This window comes from Staurois parvus, unplaced genomic scaffold (genome assembly GCF_062004578.1).
Source record: "Staurois parvus isolate SC_StPar_1 unplaced genomic scaffold, SC_StPar_1.0 ptg000552l, whole genome shotgun sequence".
NCBI classification, from domain to species: domain Eukaryota; kingdom Metazoa; phylum Chordata; class Amphibia; order Anura; family Ranidae; genus Staurois; species Staurois parvus.
The window spans coordinates 1,228,046-1,245,925 of NW_028318348.1; the positions used below are offsets into that span (position 1 = coordinate 1,228,046).

At 43.2% G+C, this 17,880-nt stretch overlaps 1 protein-coding gene across 1 annotated transcript in view; it reads right to left on the reverse strand.

The window, feature by feature from the left end:
• SIGLEC1 (sialic acid binding Ig like lectin 1) overlaps positions 1–17,880 on the reverse strand; it is a 103,860-nt gene that overhangs the window by 85,740 nt on the left and 240 nt on the right. Inside the window, exons 2-3 of the mRNA XM_089691169.1 lie at positions 5,090–5,147; positions 872–1,228 (exon numbers count right to left, since the gene is read on the reverse strand). Of these exons, the coding sequence (XP_089547295.1) occupies positions 872–1,228; positions 5,090–5,132 (400 nt within the window). The 5' untranslated portion in view covers positions 5,133–5,147. The remainder of the gene's footprint in view (positions 1–871; positions 1,229–5,089; positions 5,148–17,880) is intronic.

Below are 17,880 nucleotides of genomic sequence, written 5' to 3' on the forward strand. Positions count from 1 at the left end.
AGCAATAGAGCTGTGGGCAGTTGCATGTTGAACCCTTGGGGAAGGTATCGGTGAGCGATAGAGCTGTGGGCAGTTGCATGTTGAACCCTAGGGGAAGGTATTAGTGAGCCCTGTAGATGTAGGCAGTCGCATGTCGAACCCTAGGTGAAGGTATTAGTGAGCCCTGGAGATGTTGGCAGTTGCATGTTGAACCCTTGGGGAAGGTATTTGTGAGCAATAGAGCTGTGGGCAGTTGCATGTTGAACCCTTGGGGAAGGTATTGGTGAGCGATAGAGCTGTGGGCAGTTGCATGTTGAACCCTAGGGGAAGGTTTTTGTAAGTGCTAGAGATGTAAGCAGTTGGATACTGAACCCCCAGAGAAAGGTACTTGTAAGTCCTAAAGAGGTGCAAGCTATTGATATGAGCACCTGCATAGTGAGTCATAGGAGGCAGCATGAAGTACATGTGTCCTTGTAAAGGGTTAATAGGTTTTCAACCAGCAGCTACAGTATGTTTTTGAAGATTTTAAATAAACCTACTCTGAGATAATTATAGAGGCTACTATTGCTGATCTCCTTCTGAAAAGGTTTCCTGGTAACTATGCTGACCTCATAGATTCAGAACCTTCTGAGATACTGACCTGGAGCAAGTATGCAGATTAAAAAAGTGACTGAAAGGTCAGAAGTCTGCAATCTTTTGTCCTGTGCCAGTGATGTATTTAAGAAAATGGGTCACCATGAGAACCAGATACGGAGAAGAGCTCAGCAATGACACTGTCCACGAACCTCTCATAAAAGGTTTCTTTATGTACAGTATGCCATCTTATTGTGCCCTATTATATTGTGTGTTCCTTGTATCCATTAATAGGAGAAGATGCCCTGCTGGAACTTACCAGTCACCCCTAGTCTAACTCCTCTCTTGTGTATCCATTTATCCACATCGATGATCTCAAATCTAAATTGGTAGGTTCCTGCATCATCTTTCTGGATGTTTTTCATGAGGACGGTGCAGTTTTTCATTGAAGTGTTTCCCAAGAATTCCACCCGTTCAACAAACTCGGTGGCGGATGGATCTCTCGAATGGTAGACCATCTTTCGATTGCCATCGAAGTCTTTGTACCACATGTTATCAATGCCTTTCTCAGCATTGAGATGATCAGGGAAGTCAAATGTGCATGGGATGTAGACACAAGAACCTGGGACACTATTCATTGTCTCGGGGCAGTTCACTTGCCAGTCAGAATAAACTCCTAAAAACAGAAGACAGAAAACCACAACTTAGACTTCATGCTCACCAAATGTTCAACTTATCTGTAAAGAGAAATTTGGCCTCTTACAAAAATACCAAAATGAGCACTGTAATAGGGACTCTACTAGGTTCTCTAGGACTGGTGGCTTGTGTTTGTATCTGCTAGTGAAATCTAAAACTTCCCGAATGTCTAGAGGAAACTTTCACTGTAGAATAAGGGAATGGGTTTGGATGTTCTTCATTAACATGAAAAGCATGAACATCAAGGATGCTCCAGGTGGTGCTGGACTAGCTAATGTGTAGGAAAAGTGATCAGCACCAATTTCCTTTTAGGTCAAAACGTTTTATTCATTCTATTTTGGGTAAAGTTTGGAATTGTTTAAAGCAGACCGTCACACTCTTAAGCTACTTTACATAATTTCCCCCTCCCCCTACTTACACAATAAAAAAATTATATATCTTTTTAAAACCATTTTTAAACGGGTCCCAGTCCTGAACTTCCTGGTTTATAGACTATTCAAGAAGGATGTCCGTCCTGAAACCTCCTTGTACTACTCATGTCACCCATCCCAGGAGGCTCTGGGACAATGCCCAACAAACTGAATATATGTCAGGCAATCTCAGGCACACTGTGCATGTGTAGTGGTGTGTCATCAGGGGGCCATGTCCAAGAACCTGGAAGAGAAACAACCACCTTCCGGTGACATCGGTACAGAAGATGGTGGAGCAGGATCCAGTGTGCAGGTTTCACTAGACAATGTTGAATTTGCTGGGCATGTGAATATGTTTTTTTCAAGACAACTAGTGGTTCAGGTAGGAAGGGGTGAAAAAAAAAACACAGAGTGGAATGTGAAGTTCCTCTTCACATCCCTGTAAGATGGTTTTTGCTATCTGTGTCCCACCAGTGAGTTTTTCTTTAGTTCCTCTCCTTTAGCCAACAGAAATTGCAGGAAATCTCCCAAATGGGACACAGACAGCAAAATAAAACTTAAAGAGGAACTTCACTCCCCATTTTATGTTTTTCGTTTTATCCCCTTTTCCCTTTAAAGGATACGTTCAAATTTCATAACATGCATAACATGTTACATGTTAAACCCATATTCAGGGTGTAATATGTGACATGTTATGATCAGACTGGCCCCCGCTCCCCCCCACTTTGGCATCTTCTCCCCCCCTGTCAAATTTAAAGAGAATGCAGCCATGCGGGTCTCTGCCCACCTGGCCACAACACTCCTGCACTGTTTTCTGTGAATGAGAAACTACAAGTCCCAACAGCCTTAGTGGCTTGTAGTTCTCAATGAACTACCACGGGGCTACTTGCATCCCCCCCCCCCAGAAAAAAAAAAAATTCAACATTTTTTGGAACAGTAGAAAAAATTAAAGCAGCAAAACAAGAAACATTTTAAATTTCTTTTAATTTGCAAAAAATAAGATGCCAAAGATACAGCCCAATCCAGCAAAGAGACATTCCCATTTGGCAACTACCACAGCGCTACTTGCATCCCCCTTCCCCCCCCCCCAAAAAAAAATAAAACTTCAACATTTTTTGGAACAGTAGAAAAAATTAAAGCAGCAAAACATGAAACTTTCTAAATTTCTTTTAATTTGCAAAAAATAAAATGCCAAAGAGACAGCCCAATCCAGCAAAGAGACATCCACATTTAGCAAAGAGACATCCCAATAAATTGTTCTTGTGTACTATATACAGGGCTTTTTTGCAGCTGGAACTTGGTGGAACTCAGTTCCACCACCTCTGGCTTAGGCCCTTTGCTCCCTGCTCACTCCTATCACTTTTAAACAGAGAAGTTTGGCTTCTGTGTATACAAGTGACAGCTTGTCTCCCAACAGCTCCCACAGATCTGATCTCTTGAGCCACTCCCACTGCAGGTTGGGATCAAAGGAGATGCAGATGCCCGGGGTGCAGTATGGATGCTGACATCCCAGCTGGTTTATCTCCCTGCAAGTGAGAGAGCGGAGTCAGATAAAGTGTGCGGGGAGGTACTAGAACTGGCGGGGTGCTTCAGCCTAAAGCAGCAACAAAAGTAAGACGTGGAAGATGGTGGATCTTTTAAGGAGGAGGGATGGGGGCAGTGGATGGGGGGGGGGGGGGTTCATGCAGAGGTCAGAGCTGAAAAGTGGTGAAAGTAAGATGTAGATGGAGGATATTAAATTGTTTTTGAAATTGCGCTACTACAGCTGTAGTAGTGTGATTTCAAAGCCACATTCGGTGTGAACCAGGGATGATGTGGCTTTGGATGGATGCGACTTTAATGTGACTTTGGATGGGTGCAACGTGGATGCGACTTGGATGCTACTTGAGTGTAAAGTTGAGCTACATAAACAGAACGGTTATACTTTTCTTTAGTGAAAACAAAAAGTTGCATCAAAATGAAGCCCATCCAAAGTTGTATCAAAGTTGCATCAAAATCAATACTTTTCAATTGGCAAAAAACAAAATGTAAAACGCATCGAAAACGCACTGCATGCATTTCTGTTGCGTGTTTATTGAACTCTATTGAACCAAAAACACACCATGTTTCATTTAAAAAAGTAATTGCCCCTTTCCAAAAACGTAGCAACTGAAAAACGCAGAGATGTGAAAGTGTCCCATAGGAAACGATGATAAATAGAGGGTAGTGCGTTTCTGTAAAATGCAAAATGCACTAAAAACACATAGGTGTGAACCAGGCCTAAAGAGAGTTTTGGGGGGCAACACAAATTTTTAACCAACTATCCATAAACTATCTGGAAACTTGACAGGTGCCTCCATTTGAACATTGATTTTTTTTATACACAGCTGAGCGAATCACACAGCCCTCCATAGACCAGTAATGGGACAAGATCATCTAGAGCCCAGAGCAAACATGCCAAATTGTGCCCCCCCCATGATGTATGAGCATTATGTGTCAACCCCTCCCCCCCTAAGAAATTGAGCATTAATCTGCATGCTTAACCCCCTAAGCATAAATTCCCCCTCCTTCCAGTACAAATCCACCACCCTGCTGAAATCCCCCCTCCCAGAACAAATATTTGCCCCCCCGCTCAAATCCTCTCTCTCCCCCCATATGCCTCCATCACAAATCCCCCCCCCCTAAAAAAAAATGACTCCCTCCTAGCACAATTCCTCTGCCCCTCAAATATCCCCTCCAAGCTCAAATCCTCTTCCCCCCACTACCAATCCCCCCTCCCAGCAGAAATTCACCTCTCCCAATCCCCCCATCCTAGCACAAATCCTCACATGATACCACAGTGCCCAGAGCAGCCACCCCTCCTGCCCACCCCTTGTTCCGGCTCTGCTGCAGAAATACAGGTAAATCCCCTTTCCTGGTGCCATCATGGCAGCATACTACCATACATATGTTGCCATGGATTGGCGCCAGGAAAGGAAAATTATGGTAAGTATTTGATACAATTTTCCGGGATGCGGGAATTAGAAGGTTCTATCTATCCATTCAGTTGTATCTGACCCTTGGCGATTGCATGGACCGTCACTCGTAAGTGACCTTTTCCATGAATTCTCTTAGTAATTATTTTACAGGGTAGATTGCCAGAGCTTTTCCCAACCCCTACCATGCAGGAGATCCCACATGACCAGGAATGAAACTAGGACAATTTAGATAGGAGCCAATTAACCTACCAGCATGTCTTTGGAGTGTGGGAGGAAACCGGAGCACCCGGAGGAAACCCACGTGAACACAGGGAGAACATGCAAACTCCATGCAGGAGGCACCATGGTTGTGAATTGAGCCCATGACCCAATTACTGCAAGGCAGAAGTGCTAACCACTAAGCCACTGTGCCGCCCAGAAGGTTCTATACGGATTAATAAAGAAGAATTTTAATGGCACAATTGCATACTGTACCTGCCATACAGATAAAAGTCAACAGAAGGCACTTCAACTGCATTTTAGTGTTTCTTTTCTGTGGGTAACAAAGAGAATCTATGGTAGGTTAAAGCAGAACTCCAGTCATAAATAACCAGATAAAAATGCATAGCTCGTCGAAAGATAAAATAACAGCTTGCAGCAATATTTACCTTCAGTCCATCGATTTTCTTCTACACATTTTTAGATGTCCTCAGTCTGATGACCGACATCATTCACCTGTCAGCCTGGATCTGTAACCGTTCCTAGTCACACAATATTTGTATATACAGATGTACCTCGGTTTACGAACGCCCCGGTTAACGGAATTTTCCATTTACGAATGAAAATCCATTGAAAACAATGCCTCGGTTTACAAATTTTTTACAATTTTTTTTTTGCAATACGAAGTGTATATCGGTCTCAATTTTTAAATGCAATTACCGACTTTTTTTTTCTTCACTAAAGCTCACAGGATTATCTGTCACTTTTCCTGGAGCTAAAGGATACTTTGTTTCTTTTAACTCGGGAAACAAACTAAAAGGAAACATTGTTTCTTTTATCTCGGGAAACAAACTAAAAGGAAACATTTGCTTCTTTTATGTCAGGAAATAAATTAAAAGGAAACATTGTTTCTTTTATCTCGGGGAAACAAACTAAAAGTAAACATTGTTTCTTTTAACTCAGGGAAATAAAGTAAAAGGAAACTTTCTTTCTTGTAGCTGGGGGCAAAGCGACAGCTGATTCTCTGAGCTATAGTGAAGGGGAAAAAAGCCAGTAATTACATTTAAAAACTGACCTATGGTGACAGCGACTTTTTTCTTTAACTTTTTTCTGACCTCCAGAACAGATTAATTGGTTTTCAATGCATTCCTATGGGAAACTACGTTTTGATTTATGAATTTTTCACAATACGAAACGTCCCGGAGAACGCATTAAATTCGTAAACCGAGGTACACCTGTAAATGATGACAGGTGATGATGAGCCTCCATGATGGAAAGTACTGAATTCCAATTTATTAAAGAGGAGGGTTTGGGACAATCAGGCTGGGGGCAAAAGCCTAAACGATGCTAGACGTCCTGCACCCAGGAAATGAGGCGGAGCTCTATCTGACTTGCTGCAGCTTCTAATGCACATGGTGAGAAGCTCACAGTGTGCAGTGAAATCAGAGTAAGTAATTTCAGTCCAGGAGAGGAGTACAACTGAAGGGAAGGCAGTGCCAGGACAAGGTCATATAGCATCCAGGGAAAAGATGGCAAATACCCCCCAAAATGTATGAGCATTATGTGTCAGCAAAAATCTCCTCCCTCCCCCTCCAAAAAAAATGAAGCACTATAGAGGGGATATAGAGAGCTACAGGATTGCAATGTCAGGTCCACACACTAGAGATTGCCACTGTGCGGTGTTTAATTACCCACCCCCTACCCACATTCTTTGCTGGGAGGAGATGGAAACACTACACAGTGGTGATATGGCAGTCCCAATCCAGGACAGCTGCACTGGCAGGAGAAGGAGCTGAAGGGGTGAGAGAGCACAACCTGTCCCTCCTCCCAGCTCTCTCCTCCCCTCCAGATATGGCTTATCTCCTCCAGAGCTAAGCTGACAGGAGTATTGAAGCTGTCATCACTACTCCTGTCAGTTGTAAGTAGGAACTCTCCATATATGGTGTTGTCCTCCTCCTCACGTGATATCACCACACCCAGGGAAGCCGCCTCTCCTACCCAACCCTTGTCTCGGCCCTGGATGGAAGTCATTATGCAGAGTACTTTTTCACAGGAACAGTGGAGAGATTATATTATTAACCAAAGCATATATAAAGAGGAATATTAAAACACAGAAAGCAAATTACATTTCTTCTCTGCCACAGAAAGAGGAAGTGGGGGAAACTGCTGAACACATAGAAAGAATAGATTTCTATGGTGAATGTTCAAATAACTGCTGAGAGAGGGAAACAAAATAATTAAAGACCACTGTTCATTTTGGACACCAAAAACCATTTCTATTTTGTTATATATAAAAAAATAAAATTATATATTATTATTATTATTATACAGTATTTATGAAGCGCCAATAGTTCGCTCAGCGCTGTACATTACAAAGGGGGACAGAACATGTAACATGAACAATACCAATACAATGCAAAACATGAGGGGATCGAGGGTCCTGCTCCTTGGAGCTTACAATCTAGGAGGGAGGGGATGGTGGCACAGGAGGAGATAGCTGTGGGGGATGGGGTGTTAGGAAGAGTGGAGGAGGTCGGCAAATTAGCAGGGGATGGGGTAGGATTCCCTGAAGAGATGGGTTTTCAGGGTGCGCCTAAAGGAGAGGAGAGTAGGTGATAATCTGATGGGTTGTGGCAGGGAGTTCCAGAGGATGGGTGACACCCTGGAGAAGTCCTGGAGGCGGGCATGGGAGGAGAAGACCAGGGAACTAGAGAGAAGGAGGTCTTGTGAGGAGCGGAGTGTGCGTGTTGGGCGGTACTTGGATATTAGGTCGGTGATGTAATTTGGGGCAGTATGGTGGACGGCTTTGTACGTGTTAGGATTTTGAATTTGATCCGGTGCGCAATATATAATTTTATATATATATATGTATATATATATATATATACACAGTTCCTTGAAAAAGTATTCATACCACCTGAACTTTTCCACATTTTATAATGCTACAATCAAACAAATATTTTATTGGGATTTTGTGTGATAGACCAACACAAAGTGGAACATAAATGTGATATGGAAAAAAAATGATAAATGTTTTTCAAATTTTTTTACAAATAAATATCTGAAAAGTGTGGGGTGCATTTGTATTCAGCCCCCCGGAGTCAATACTTTGTAAAACCACCTTTCACTGCAATTACAACTGCAAGTCTTTGAAATGAAATTTATATCATTTTTTTTCACACAAATAGAGCTTTTTTGGTGGTATTTGATCACCACGGGGTTGTTTATTTTATAACATACTGCATAAACGAAAAAAGACTGAAGACTTTTAACAAACAAACTATTTTTTTAACATTCTTCTATAAAAGACATCCTATAAAAAAAATGTTAAAAATCAAATTTATTCATAAATGTACGCTAAACTGTACTCTGCTACATGTCTTTGGTAAAAATAATAACTGCCAAAAAGTGTATATTAATTGGTTTGTGTGAAAGTTATAGCATCTACAAACTAAGGTATATATACTAGAATTTGTCTATGTTTATTTTTATACTAGTAATGGAGGTTATCAGCAACTAGTAGCACAAGTGGGACTGTGATAGTGCTGCGGACAATCTGACACTAACTGACACTGAGCGGGAACTGACTTAACTGACACTGGCAGCACCAGTAACACTAATACAGTGATCCGAAATAATACTATACACTGTCACTGAACTAAACTAATGACACTGGCTGGGAAGGGGTTAACATCTTGGGGGTAATCAAGGGGTTGTGTGCCTAACAAGTGTCAATGTGTGTAATATGTGCTGATTTTAACTAAAAATCTGTTAGTGAAGAAACAAAGAGATGGTGTCCTCTGTACTCAGGTTTTTAATTTTTTGCACATATCAGTGCCTACCAGTGCACATCAATGCCACATATCAGTGCCGATCTGAGCTACCTTTCAGTGCCAGTCAGTGCCGCCTACCAGTGCTGCCAATCAGTGCCGCCTATCAGTGCCAGTCAGTGCCGCCTATCAGTGTCGCCTATCAGTGCCAGTCAGTGCCACCTATCAATGCCACTCAGTGCCACCTACCAGTGCTGCTAATCAGTGCCACCTATCAGTGCCAGTCAGTGCCGCCTATCAGTACCCATCAGTGCCTCCTCTCAGTGCCTGTCAGTGCCGCCTATCAGTGACAGTCAGTGTCACCTAACAGTGCCAATCAGTGCCACCTATCAGTGCCAGTCAGTGCCGCCTATCAATGCCACCTATCAGTGCCGCCTATCAGTGCCATATATGAGTGCTGCCTTTCAGTGCCCATCAGTGATGCCTGCCAATGCCCATCAGTGCCACCTACCAGTGCCTCCTCTTCAGTGCCCATTAGTGCCACAGTGTTTTACACACACTTATAACCACTAACAGTGATAATCATTGTCATATACAAACATTTTTTTATGATTGAAATCCATTCATTCAGTGTGTACTGTTGTAATTAGCTGTGATTGGCCACAGCTAATCACATGGTACACATGGGTTATGATTGGCCCTTTCTGTACCATGTACTATTGTGTTGTGACAGGTCACAGTGATCAACATAATAGTACACAATGATTGGTTATGAATAGAAGCCGTTCATTGTGTACAATTGCCCACATGGCAAACTACTGTGATTGGTCATAGTGATCACATGGCCCCGGCAGTGTCACGGTACACTGATCTGTCATCTTCTGTGTATAGTGGACACAGTGGATGACAGATCATTCTGCATGGGGCGTGGGGCATGCACGAGGCATGATCCTGGAAGGAAGTCATATGTCCACCCAGGATAGCACAGCTCCCGCTCAGCCATCATTTTTCTGTAGGCAGGGTGGGAGGCAGTTAAGGAACACTGGGCTCAGTTCACAAAGCTGTATCTACCCCTTTAAGAACTGCGGTAAAACATTTTCAAAACTGTTTTTGCAATTCACTAAAAAAAACTTAAATACCGCATGACAAAAAGTAAATACCGGGTGACCCGGCCACCTTATAACGTCATCAACCCAGCATGCTCCGGTTGATGACTTCATAAGGGGCGGGATCACACAGTGACATCATCTTCTTAGGTTATTGAGTGGAGAGAGGCTGCGGAGCTGTCATTAGATGTTTTTTTTTTCATTCGGGTCGGCGTTTCTCGTGATTGACGTTAGATCTACTTCAGGGGACATTTTTAATGGGGGGGGGGGCAGGGGTGGACTGACAACTCATGGGGCCCCCGGGCAATAGGGGATCATGGAGCCCCTGTGTCCTTGCCCAAACTCAAAAAAGCCTATGAAAAAGGTACCAGGGACATCTCATGGGGCCCCCTACTGACCCTGGGCCCTCGGGCAGTGCCGTGTTTCCAAATGGTCAGTCCGCCCCTGGGGGGGAGGGGTGTTTAGAATAAAATAACTCGTCAAAAACTGGCTGTGTGTTTTTATTTACTTTGCACCTTCTCTTGGTTCACATGGGGGCGAGCTGGGATCTTGGGGCTTTCAGATTCCGATAAGTTACCACAAACACTCCCATAACCACCAGGCCAGGGTTGTGGTGGAAGAGGCTCTTGGCCATACCAACATGGGGACAAGGTGCATGTTGAGGGCATGTGGCCTGGTAGAGTATGCTTACTTGTCACCTTACTTTCCTGGCCTGCTGGGCTGCATGCTCGGATATGGGTCTGGTATGGATTTTGGTGGGGACCCCATGCCATTTAAAAAAAAAAAAAAAATGGGCATGGCATTCCCTGGGGGGGGGGGGGGGGAGACCCCCGCACGGTTTTTTGTTTTTTTTTATATTTAATGCCAGAGTCTTTTCTCCAAGATCTGTGTTGAGATTACATTATTAAGTGATGCATATATAAAAAGAAAAGACGAAAAATTTCATTTCTCCTCTGCTGCAGAAAGAGGAAGTAAGGGAAATTGCTGAACACAGAAAAGGAATTAATGAAGGTTAAGGTTCAGATAACAACTGAGAGAGGAAAAAAAAAGAGTTAAAGAAGAACCCCGCTGTTCATTTTGAACACCCAAAAACATCTAACTAGATATACAGTATATAAAGATCAAAAACAGCAGTGTTTTTATTGTCAACGTTTCAATGAAGTTCAGCCCATGAGAAAGATAGACTGAGCTTCATCTTTCGGCGCCGACGGACACAGCTGATCATGGTAAAAGGCCAATCCCAGCGGCCTTTTACCATGTGATCAGCTGTGTCCAATGACACAGCAGATCTCTGGGTAAATACAGTTGCTGGTTATCAGCTGCACTTTCCTCACACTGTGTGTGAGGAAAATATTGCCGAGAACTGGCAATTGTCAGCGAAGGGATCGGTACTGATGATCAGTGCCCAGCAGTGCCGCCCACCTGTGCCCCCACCTGTGCCCATAAGTGTTGCCCACTTGTACCCATCAGTGCCACCCACCTGTACCCATCAGTGCTACCCACCTGTGTCCTGCAGTGTCACCAATCTGTGCCAAGCAGTGCCACCCATCAGTGCCAAGCAGTGCCACCAGTCAGTGCCCAGCATTGCCATCAGTCAGTGCCACCCATCAGTGCCCATCAGTGCTGCCTATCAGAGCCCATCAGTGCCACCTATCAGTGCAGCATCATCAGTGCCACCTATCAATGTCGTCTATCAGTGCCTCCTATCAGTGCCCATCAGTGCTGCCCATCCGTGCCACCTCATCAGTGCCCATCAGTGCTGCCTACCTGTGCCACCTCATCAGTGCCCATCAGTGCTGCCTACCTGTGCCACCTCATCAGTGCCCATCAGTGCTGCCTATCCGTGCCACCTCATCAGTGCCCATCAGTGCTGCCTATAAGTGCAGCCTCATCATCGCAAATCAGTGAATGAGAAAAATTACCTGTTTACAAAATTTTATAATAGAAACAAAGAAAAACTTTTTTTTTTTTAATTTTTTGCTTTTTTTTTGTTTATAGCGCAAAAAATAAAACACCCAGCGGCTATTAAATACCACCAAACGAAAGTTCTATTTATTTGAAAAAAAATATAAAAATGTCATATGGGTACAGTGTTGCATGACCGCACAATTGTCATTCAAAGTGCAACAGCACTGAAAGCTGAAAATTAGCCTGGGCAGGAAGAGGGTATAAGTGCCCTGTAGGAAAGTAGTTAAAGATCACTGGGTTATTTTTTTTTAAATAAATTATCTAGCAAGTAAATAGTAAGGAAAACTTATAGTAAAAATATAATACAAATGTCACTGTAACAATGTAAACTTAGCATACCTTAAAAGTGGACAATTTCAGTAGGGCTGTGGATGGTGTCAGTAGGGCTGTGGATGGTATTAGCAGGGTTGTAGATGGTGTCAGTAGGGCTGTGGATGGTGTTAGCAGAGTTGTGGATGGTGTCAGTAGGGCTGTGGATGGTGTTAGCAGGGTTGTGGATGGTGTCAGTAGGGCTGTGGATGGTGTTAGCAGGGTTGTGGATGGTGTCAGTAGGGCTGTGGATGGTGTTAGCAGGGTTGTGGATGGTGTCAGCAGGGTTATGGATGGTGTCAGTAGGGCTGTGGATGGTGTTAGCAGGGCTGTGGATGGTGTCAGCAGGGTTATGGATGGTGTCAGTAGGGTTATGGATGGTGTCAGTAGGGCTGTGGATGGTGTTAGCAGGGTTGTGGATGGTGTCAGTAGGGTTGTGGATGGTGTTAGCAGGGTTGTAGATGGTGTCAGTAGGGCTGTGGATGGTGTCAGCAGGGTTGTGGATGGTGTCAGTAGGGTTGTGGATGGTGTCAGTAGGGCTGTGGATGGTGTTAGCAGGGTTGTGGATGGTGTCAGTAGGGTTGTGGATGGTGTCAGTAGGGTTGTGGATGGTGTCAGTAGGGCTGTGGATGGTGTTAGCAGGGTTGTGGATGGTGTCAGTAGGGTTGTGGATGGTGTCAGTAGGGCTGTGGATGGTGTCAGCAGGGTTGTGGATGGTGTCAGTAGGGTTGTGGATGGTGTCAGTAGGGCTGTGGATGGTGTTAGCAGGGTTGTGGATGGTGTCAGCAGGGTTGTGGATGGTGTCAGTAGGGTTGTGGATGGTTTCAGTAGGGCTGTGGATGGTGTCAGTAGGACAGAAGTTTGTATCAGTATGGAAGTGGACTTTGTCAGTAATGCAAAAGGTGGGTCAGCAGAGAAGTGGATGGTGTCAGTAGTTTTTATTCTTGTTATTTTATTTTTTATACCATTTTATTTGGTTTATTTATTTTTAATTTGTTTTTAGTTTTTTTTTAGAAGCCAGTTAGGGGGCTTTGGTAAAATGTCAGGGGTCTAAACAGATATTTCACTTTTGAGATGGAGAAATGGGATTGAGGACACAGTCCTCAACTTCCAACTCTGCAGCCTCAGCTGCACAGAATAAACGAACAGGAAGTGCTCTGTACAGAGCTTCTTGTTCATTTGCAAACTAAAACACAGTAAACACAGTTTACCATGCTTCATTTATGAATGAACACAGTGAGTGATCAACAGCAATCACTAACTGTGCTTGTTTGGAAAAGGAAGGGGCCGCTAAATTACATATTTACCAGCCCCTTCCCACTCTCCATCCTGAGACATCCACTGCAGCAGCAGGTGGGAGAGGAGAAGGGGAAGCCAGTAGTGCTGTTAGGGGGGACCACGCAGGGGGCCCAGGCAGAAGGAAACAAGAGTATCCTAGGCAGGATGGATGGCATATACAGGAATCAATCATTTCCATTTTACTCCTGCAGCCACTGAATTCGGCAAGAGGGAGGAGGAGATGTCGACTTTCAACGATTACAGGAGGAAAATGGAGAGAGCTGCATGGGACCCCTGGAGCAAGGACTGGTACTCAGATGCTACGCCAGTGAATTATTATCATAAGGGACATAGTGTGCACTCTCAGAACCTGAGAAAAGGAGAATTTGTATTGTCATTAGACTGTCCATTAAATCATGTCAAGGAGAACATTCAGCAGCAAAAAGTGAGCAAGTTGAAGTGTAGCAAAAAAAGATTTTTTTTTTTGGACATAATGTAGAATGGTTGGAACCTTTACCAAGTTTTTATTGTTGTTAGTGTCTCTGCTGAGGAGATTCCCCTCTCTATTTGTCCTAGTAAACACTTCTAGGGCTCATTCACACGGGAAGTCAGGGGCAGTAATAGCTGAAGGTTGAGCTGATGTTTTATTACCCTCCTGAAGGCCCCAGAACATGGCCCATTTAAATGTATGGGACTGCACCAGAACTGTGTGCTATGCACATGGCTACGACATAGTGGTTCAGCCTTTTTAGAGTCAAAACAGGTGGTGAGAAGGTGACATGTCAAACACCCTGTGAAAAACAATCCATCATGGATTGCTTTACAGAGGGGCGGCAAGGGCTAAAGGTTATAGTATTAGGGTGCCGCGCTCTAACATTGTATAAATCTGATTATATATAAATAATAAAATTAATAAACCTGGTGATTGAATTCTTCATGGTCATTATTAGACAAGTGCATAAAATATCAAAACGTGATAACCAGTGAATAACCATTCAATTATAAATACTATGAAAAAAATCCAAAAATAATTTTTTACAATGTGTCCAATAAATTTAAATCAAAATGAATAAAGGAAATACTGTGGAAAAACAAAAAGTGTTAGAAAAGTCTCCAAATAATGTGAAAGAAAAAAAAAATTATTAATATGAAAAAGTATATCCAAACGATAGTGAAAAAATATAATTTTTTGCCGGCTGTAGATTCCCATCTACAGCCGGCAAAAAGTGTCCCTGCAGAGAGCTCTGCTATTTCTTTGACAGTTCCTTGACATTTATAGTGGTTGCAACAATGTATCTATTTGTATCCATGTAGGATACAGATGTTTTTATTTGGAAACAAATAGATACATTGTTGCAACCGCTATAAATGTCAAGGAACTGTCAAAGAAATAGTGGAGCTCTCTGCAGGGACACTTTTTGCCGGACTGGAATTCCTCTTCTTCTTCATCCTCTTCTTCATCTTCCTCTTCTTCTTCATCCTCTTCTTCTTCATCTTCTTCATCCTCTTCTTCTTCCTCTTCTTCTTCTTCTTCCTCATCTTCTTCATCCTCTTCTTCTTCATCCTCTTCTTCATCCTCTTCTTCTTTTTGTCTTCCTCTTGCAGGTCACTACTCATGGAAGATCATCTTCTTCTTCTTCATCCTCTTCCTCTCTTCCCCTTCTCCTTCTTCATCCTCTTCTTCACCCCCTTCTCTTCTTCATCCTCTTCTTCTTTTTGTCTTCCTCTTGCAGGTCACTGCTCATGCGCAGATTTTTTTATTGGTAAAAGATCGGCCGATCGGCAAAATCGGCCGATTTTTTTCCAAATTTACCGATAAAAAAAATCTGCTGAAATACCGAAAAACGGCCGAACATTTAGCCCACTAACGATCCAAAAATCGGCCGATTTTATACCCATCTATGGCCTGCATTTTTCTGGTAATGACTATCTACGAGGAGATGTCTTTTATAATGGAGAAATTTTCTTTGCTTCATATGTGATTATGTTATAGAAAGATAAGCTAAGAATAAAAAAACCCCCAAAAAACCTAATCAGAGTTTTTAGCCCTTCAAAGTTTTAGCCCTTCCCTACACTATTTAAAAACAAAAAAAGGTTCTGGCTCTAGATATTTTTCAGAGGAAGTTCACAAAACAGAGTTAATTGTAAATCAAGACTCTGCTTGTGATCTGTAGACAATGTTGCATCCAGAGACATAACTAGAACCTTCAGGGATTATGTGCAAGAAGGGCCCCTCTGGCTGGGGTCCTTTCCTCTGAGCTTGGGATCCTTCCCTCCAAGCCTGTGGCCCTTCCAACTGATCCTGGACGCTTTACTCCCATTGTGGGGCCCTTTATTACAGTCCTGCAGCAGGACCCTTTCATATGTTCTGCAGTGGGCCCCCTTTCTGCCGTCTTGGGTCAAAAAAAGAAAGAAATGTGGCAAATAAGACACCAACCAAAGCTACCCTGTATGAAAGTGTGAAAATGTTATTTATTTAATAATTAACAATCAATTCATACTCATGAATAGGATTCACTAATAAAAATCTCTAGTCCAACCCCCCAAAATCCTCTCTGCACTCCACCCACCCACCCAGTATGAATGGCTTGGATGCACTTTTTACTGCTGTGTGCAAAAGACTCACCCTATCTTTAACCCTCCCGGGGACTTGTAGTAATGTAGTGAGCTGTCTCCAATCACAGCCTGTGAATGGATTGTTGCGTCATCAACATGTGACAGGAGCATGGAGCAGGGAGTCGCATGTGTGCAAATAGTGCCAGTTGGATTCAGCTCAGCCCGCTGGTATATAGGCTGGTACTGGTATACACCTGCAGTACCTTCACCCCTGGCTGGAGCTGTATAGGTGGTAAATGCTGGCTCACCTTCCTTTTGTCTTGGGGCTGCCCCATGGTGGTGGAATGCCAGGGCCCAGTCTCCGGGCAATCTTTGTGACCCTGGTAGCAGGGGCGGACTGACCATTTGGAAACCCGGGCACTACCCGAGGGTCCGGGGTCAGTAGGGGGCCCCATGAGATGCCCCTGGTACCTTTTTCATAGGCTTTTTTGAGCTTGGGCAAGGACACAGGGGCCCCATGATCCCCTATTGCCCGGGGGCCCCATGATTTGTCAGTCCGCCCCTGCCTGGTAGTTCTGTCACTGATTGCATCACATAATGTAAAGCCTAATTCCAGGCATTTCTTCTTCTTCTTCTTATTATTATTACAGGTACTAATATAACGCCATCAATTTACGCAGCGCTTTACATATATATTGTACATTCACATCAGTCCCTAACCCTCAAGGGGCGTACAATCTAAGGTCCCTAACTCACATTCATACATACACATACTAGGGCCAATTTAGACAGGAGCCAATTAACCTACCAGCATGTCTTTGGAGTGTGGGAGGAAATCAGAGTACCCAGAAGAAACCCACACAGGCACAGGGAGAACATGCAAACTCCAGGCAGGTGGTGCCGTGGTTGGGATTTGAACCAATGACCCTAGTACTTCCAGCCACTGTGCCCCCCACCCGCAACAAACACCTCAATATTTTATTGTTTGAAAAAACACTATACGTACCTTTTTATCTTGTGGTCTTCTAGCCAGTCCAGCAACATCAGGGGCTTCCTAGTCTTCCCTCACTGAGGGCTGGGGGCTTTATTCTTCCTGGACCCAGCAGCTCTCAGCCCTAGAGTACCATGAGCTCAGCCTGCGTGATGAAGTGCTCCCTTGCAACCCAACCCAATGCATGCTGGGTTGACAGTAAATTGACAGAATGGCATGGCATGGCATGTTGTTCAGACATAAGAGGAATACCAGTACTGGACTGAAAAGGAAGCCGGGGACAGGGCTAGAACATTTAAATGGTACGTAGAACTTTTTTTTTTTTAATAGAGGAGGGGGGACTAAAAGTTAAAAAAAAATCAAGTTACACATTAACATTAGAGCAGCTATGATTTTTAAAACGTTTTTTAGATGATGGTGATGTTCTCCAGACAAAGAAAGCACTAATGGCATCAATAAAAGGGAAAGTTGATAAGTGTAGGAGCTTCCTTCTCATCTCTCTCTTCTACCTGACATGGTTCCCAATCCCCCATCTGATTCATCACCATCCTTACCTTCACCAGACATCAACTTGAAAAAGTAGAACAAGTTCAGGACTCTGATGTACCTTACTCATCCTTGTCTTGTCTGGATATAGAAGATAATCTTTTCTTTGTTACAGTACCTCTCTGCTGTTTCGTGATCATACTAACAGCTAAAAAAATATACATATGCAACTACAGAAATAACTGTCTGACTTTCCCAAAATTAGTTTTCAGATTCTAAATTGCAGTCAGAGATATTGATATGGGTTAATTGCAGATCCATCCTTTACCCCAGAATATTAGGGGAAATGTTTTAATGGGGATACTTGTTCAGGTGAAGACTGTAAAGGAAGGGATTTTCTTCTCAGAAATTAAGATTCATTTTCTGTTGTTTTCCAATGGAACGCAGATAGCTAAAAGATCTGTCTCTTCCAACCAATTCCAATATTAAAAAAATACATGTTTTGAAAAGAGATACACTTTTGGGTGGATTGGTCCTTTAAATATGTTGGAACAACTGTCTTCTTTATTGTCAGTTTTGTTATTTCATTAAGAGTGTAATTGT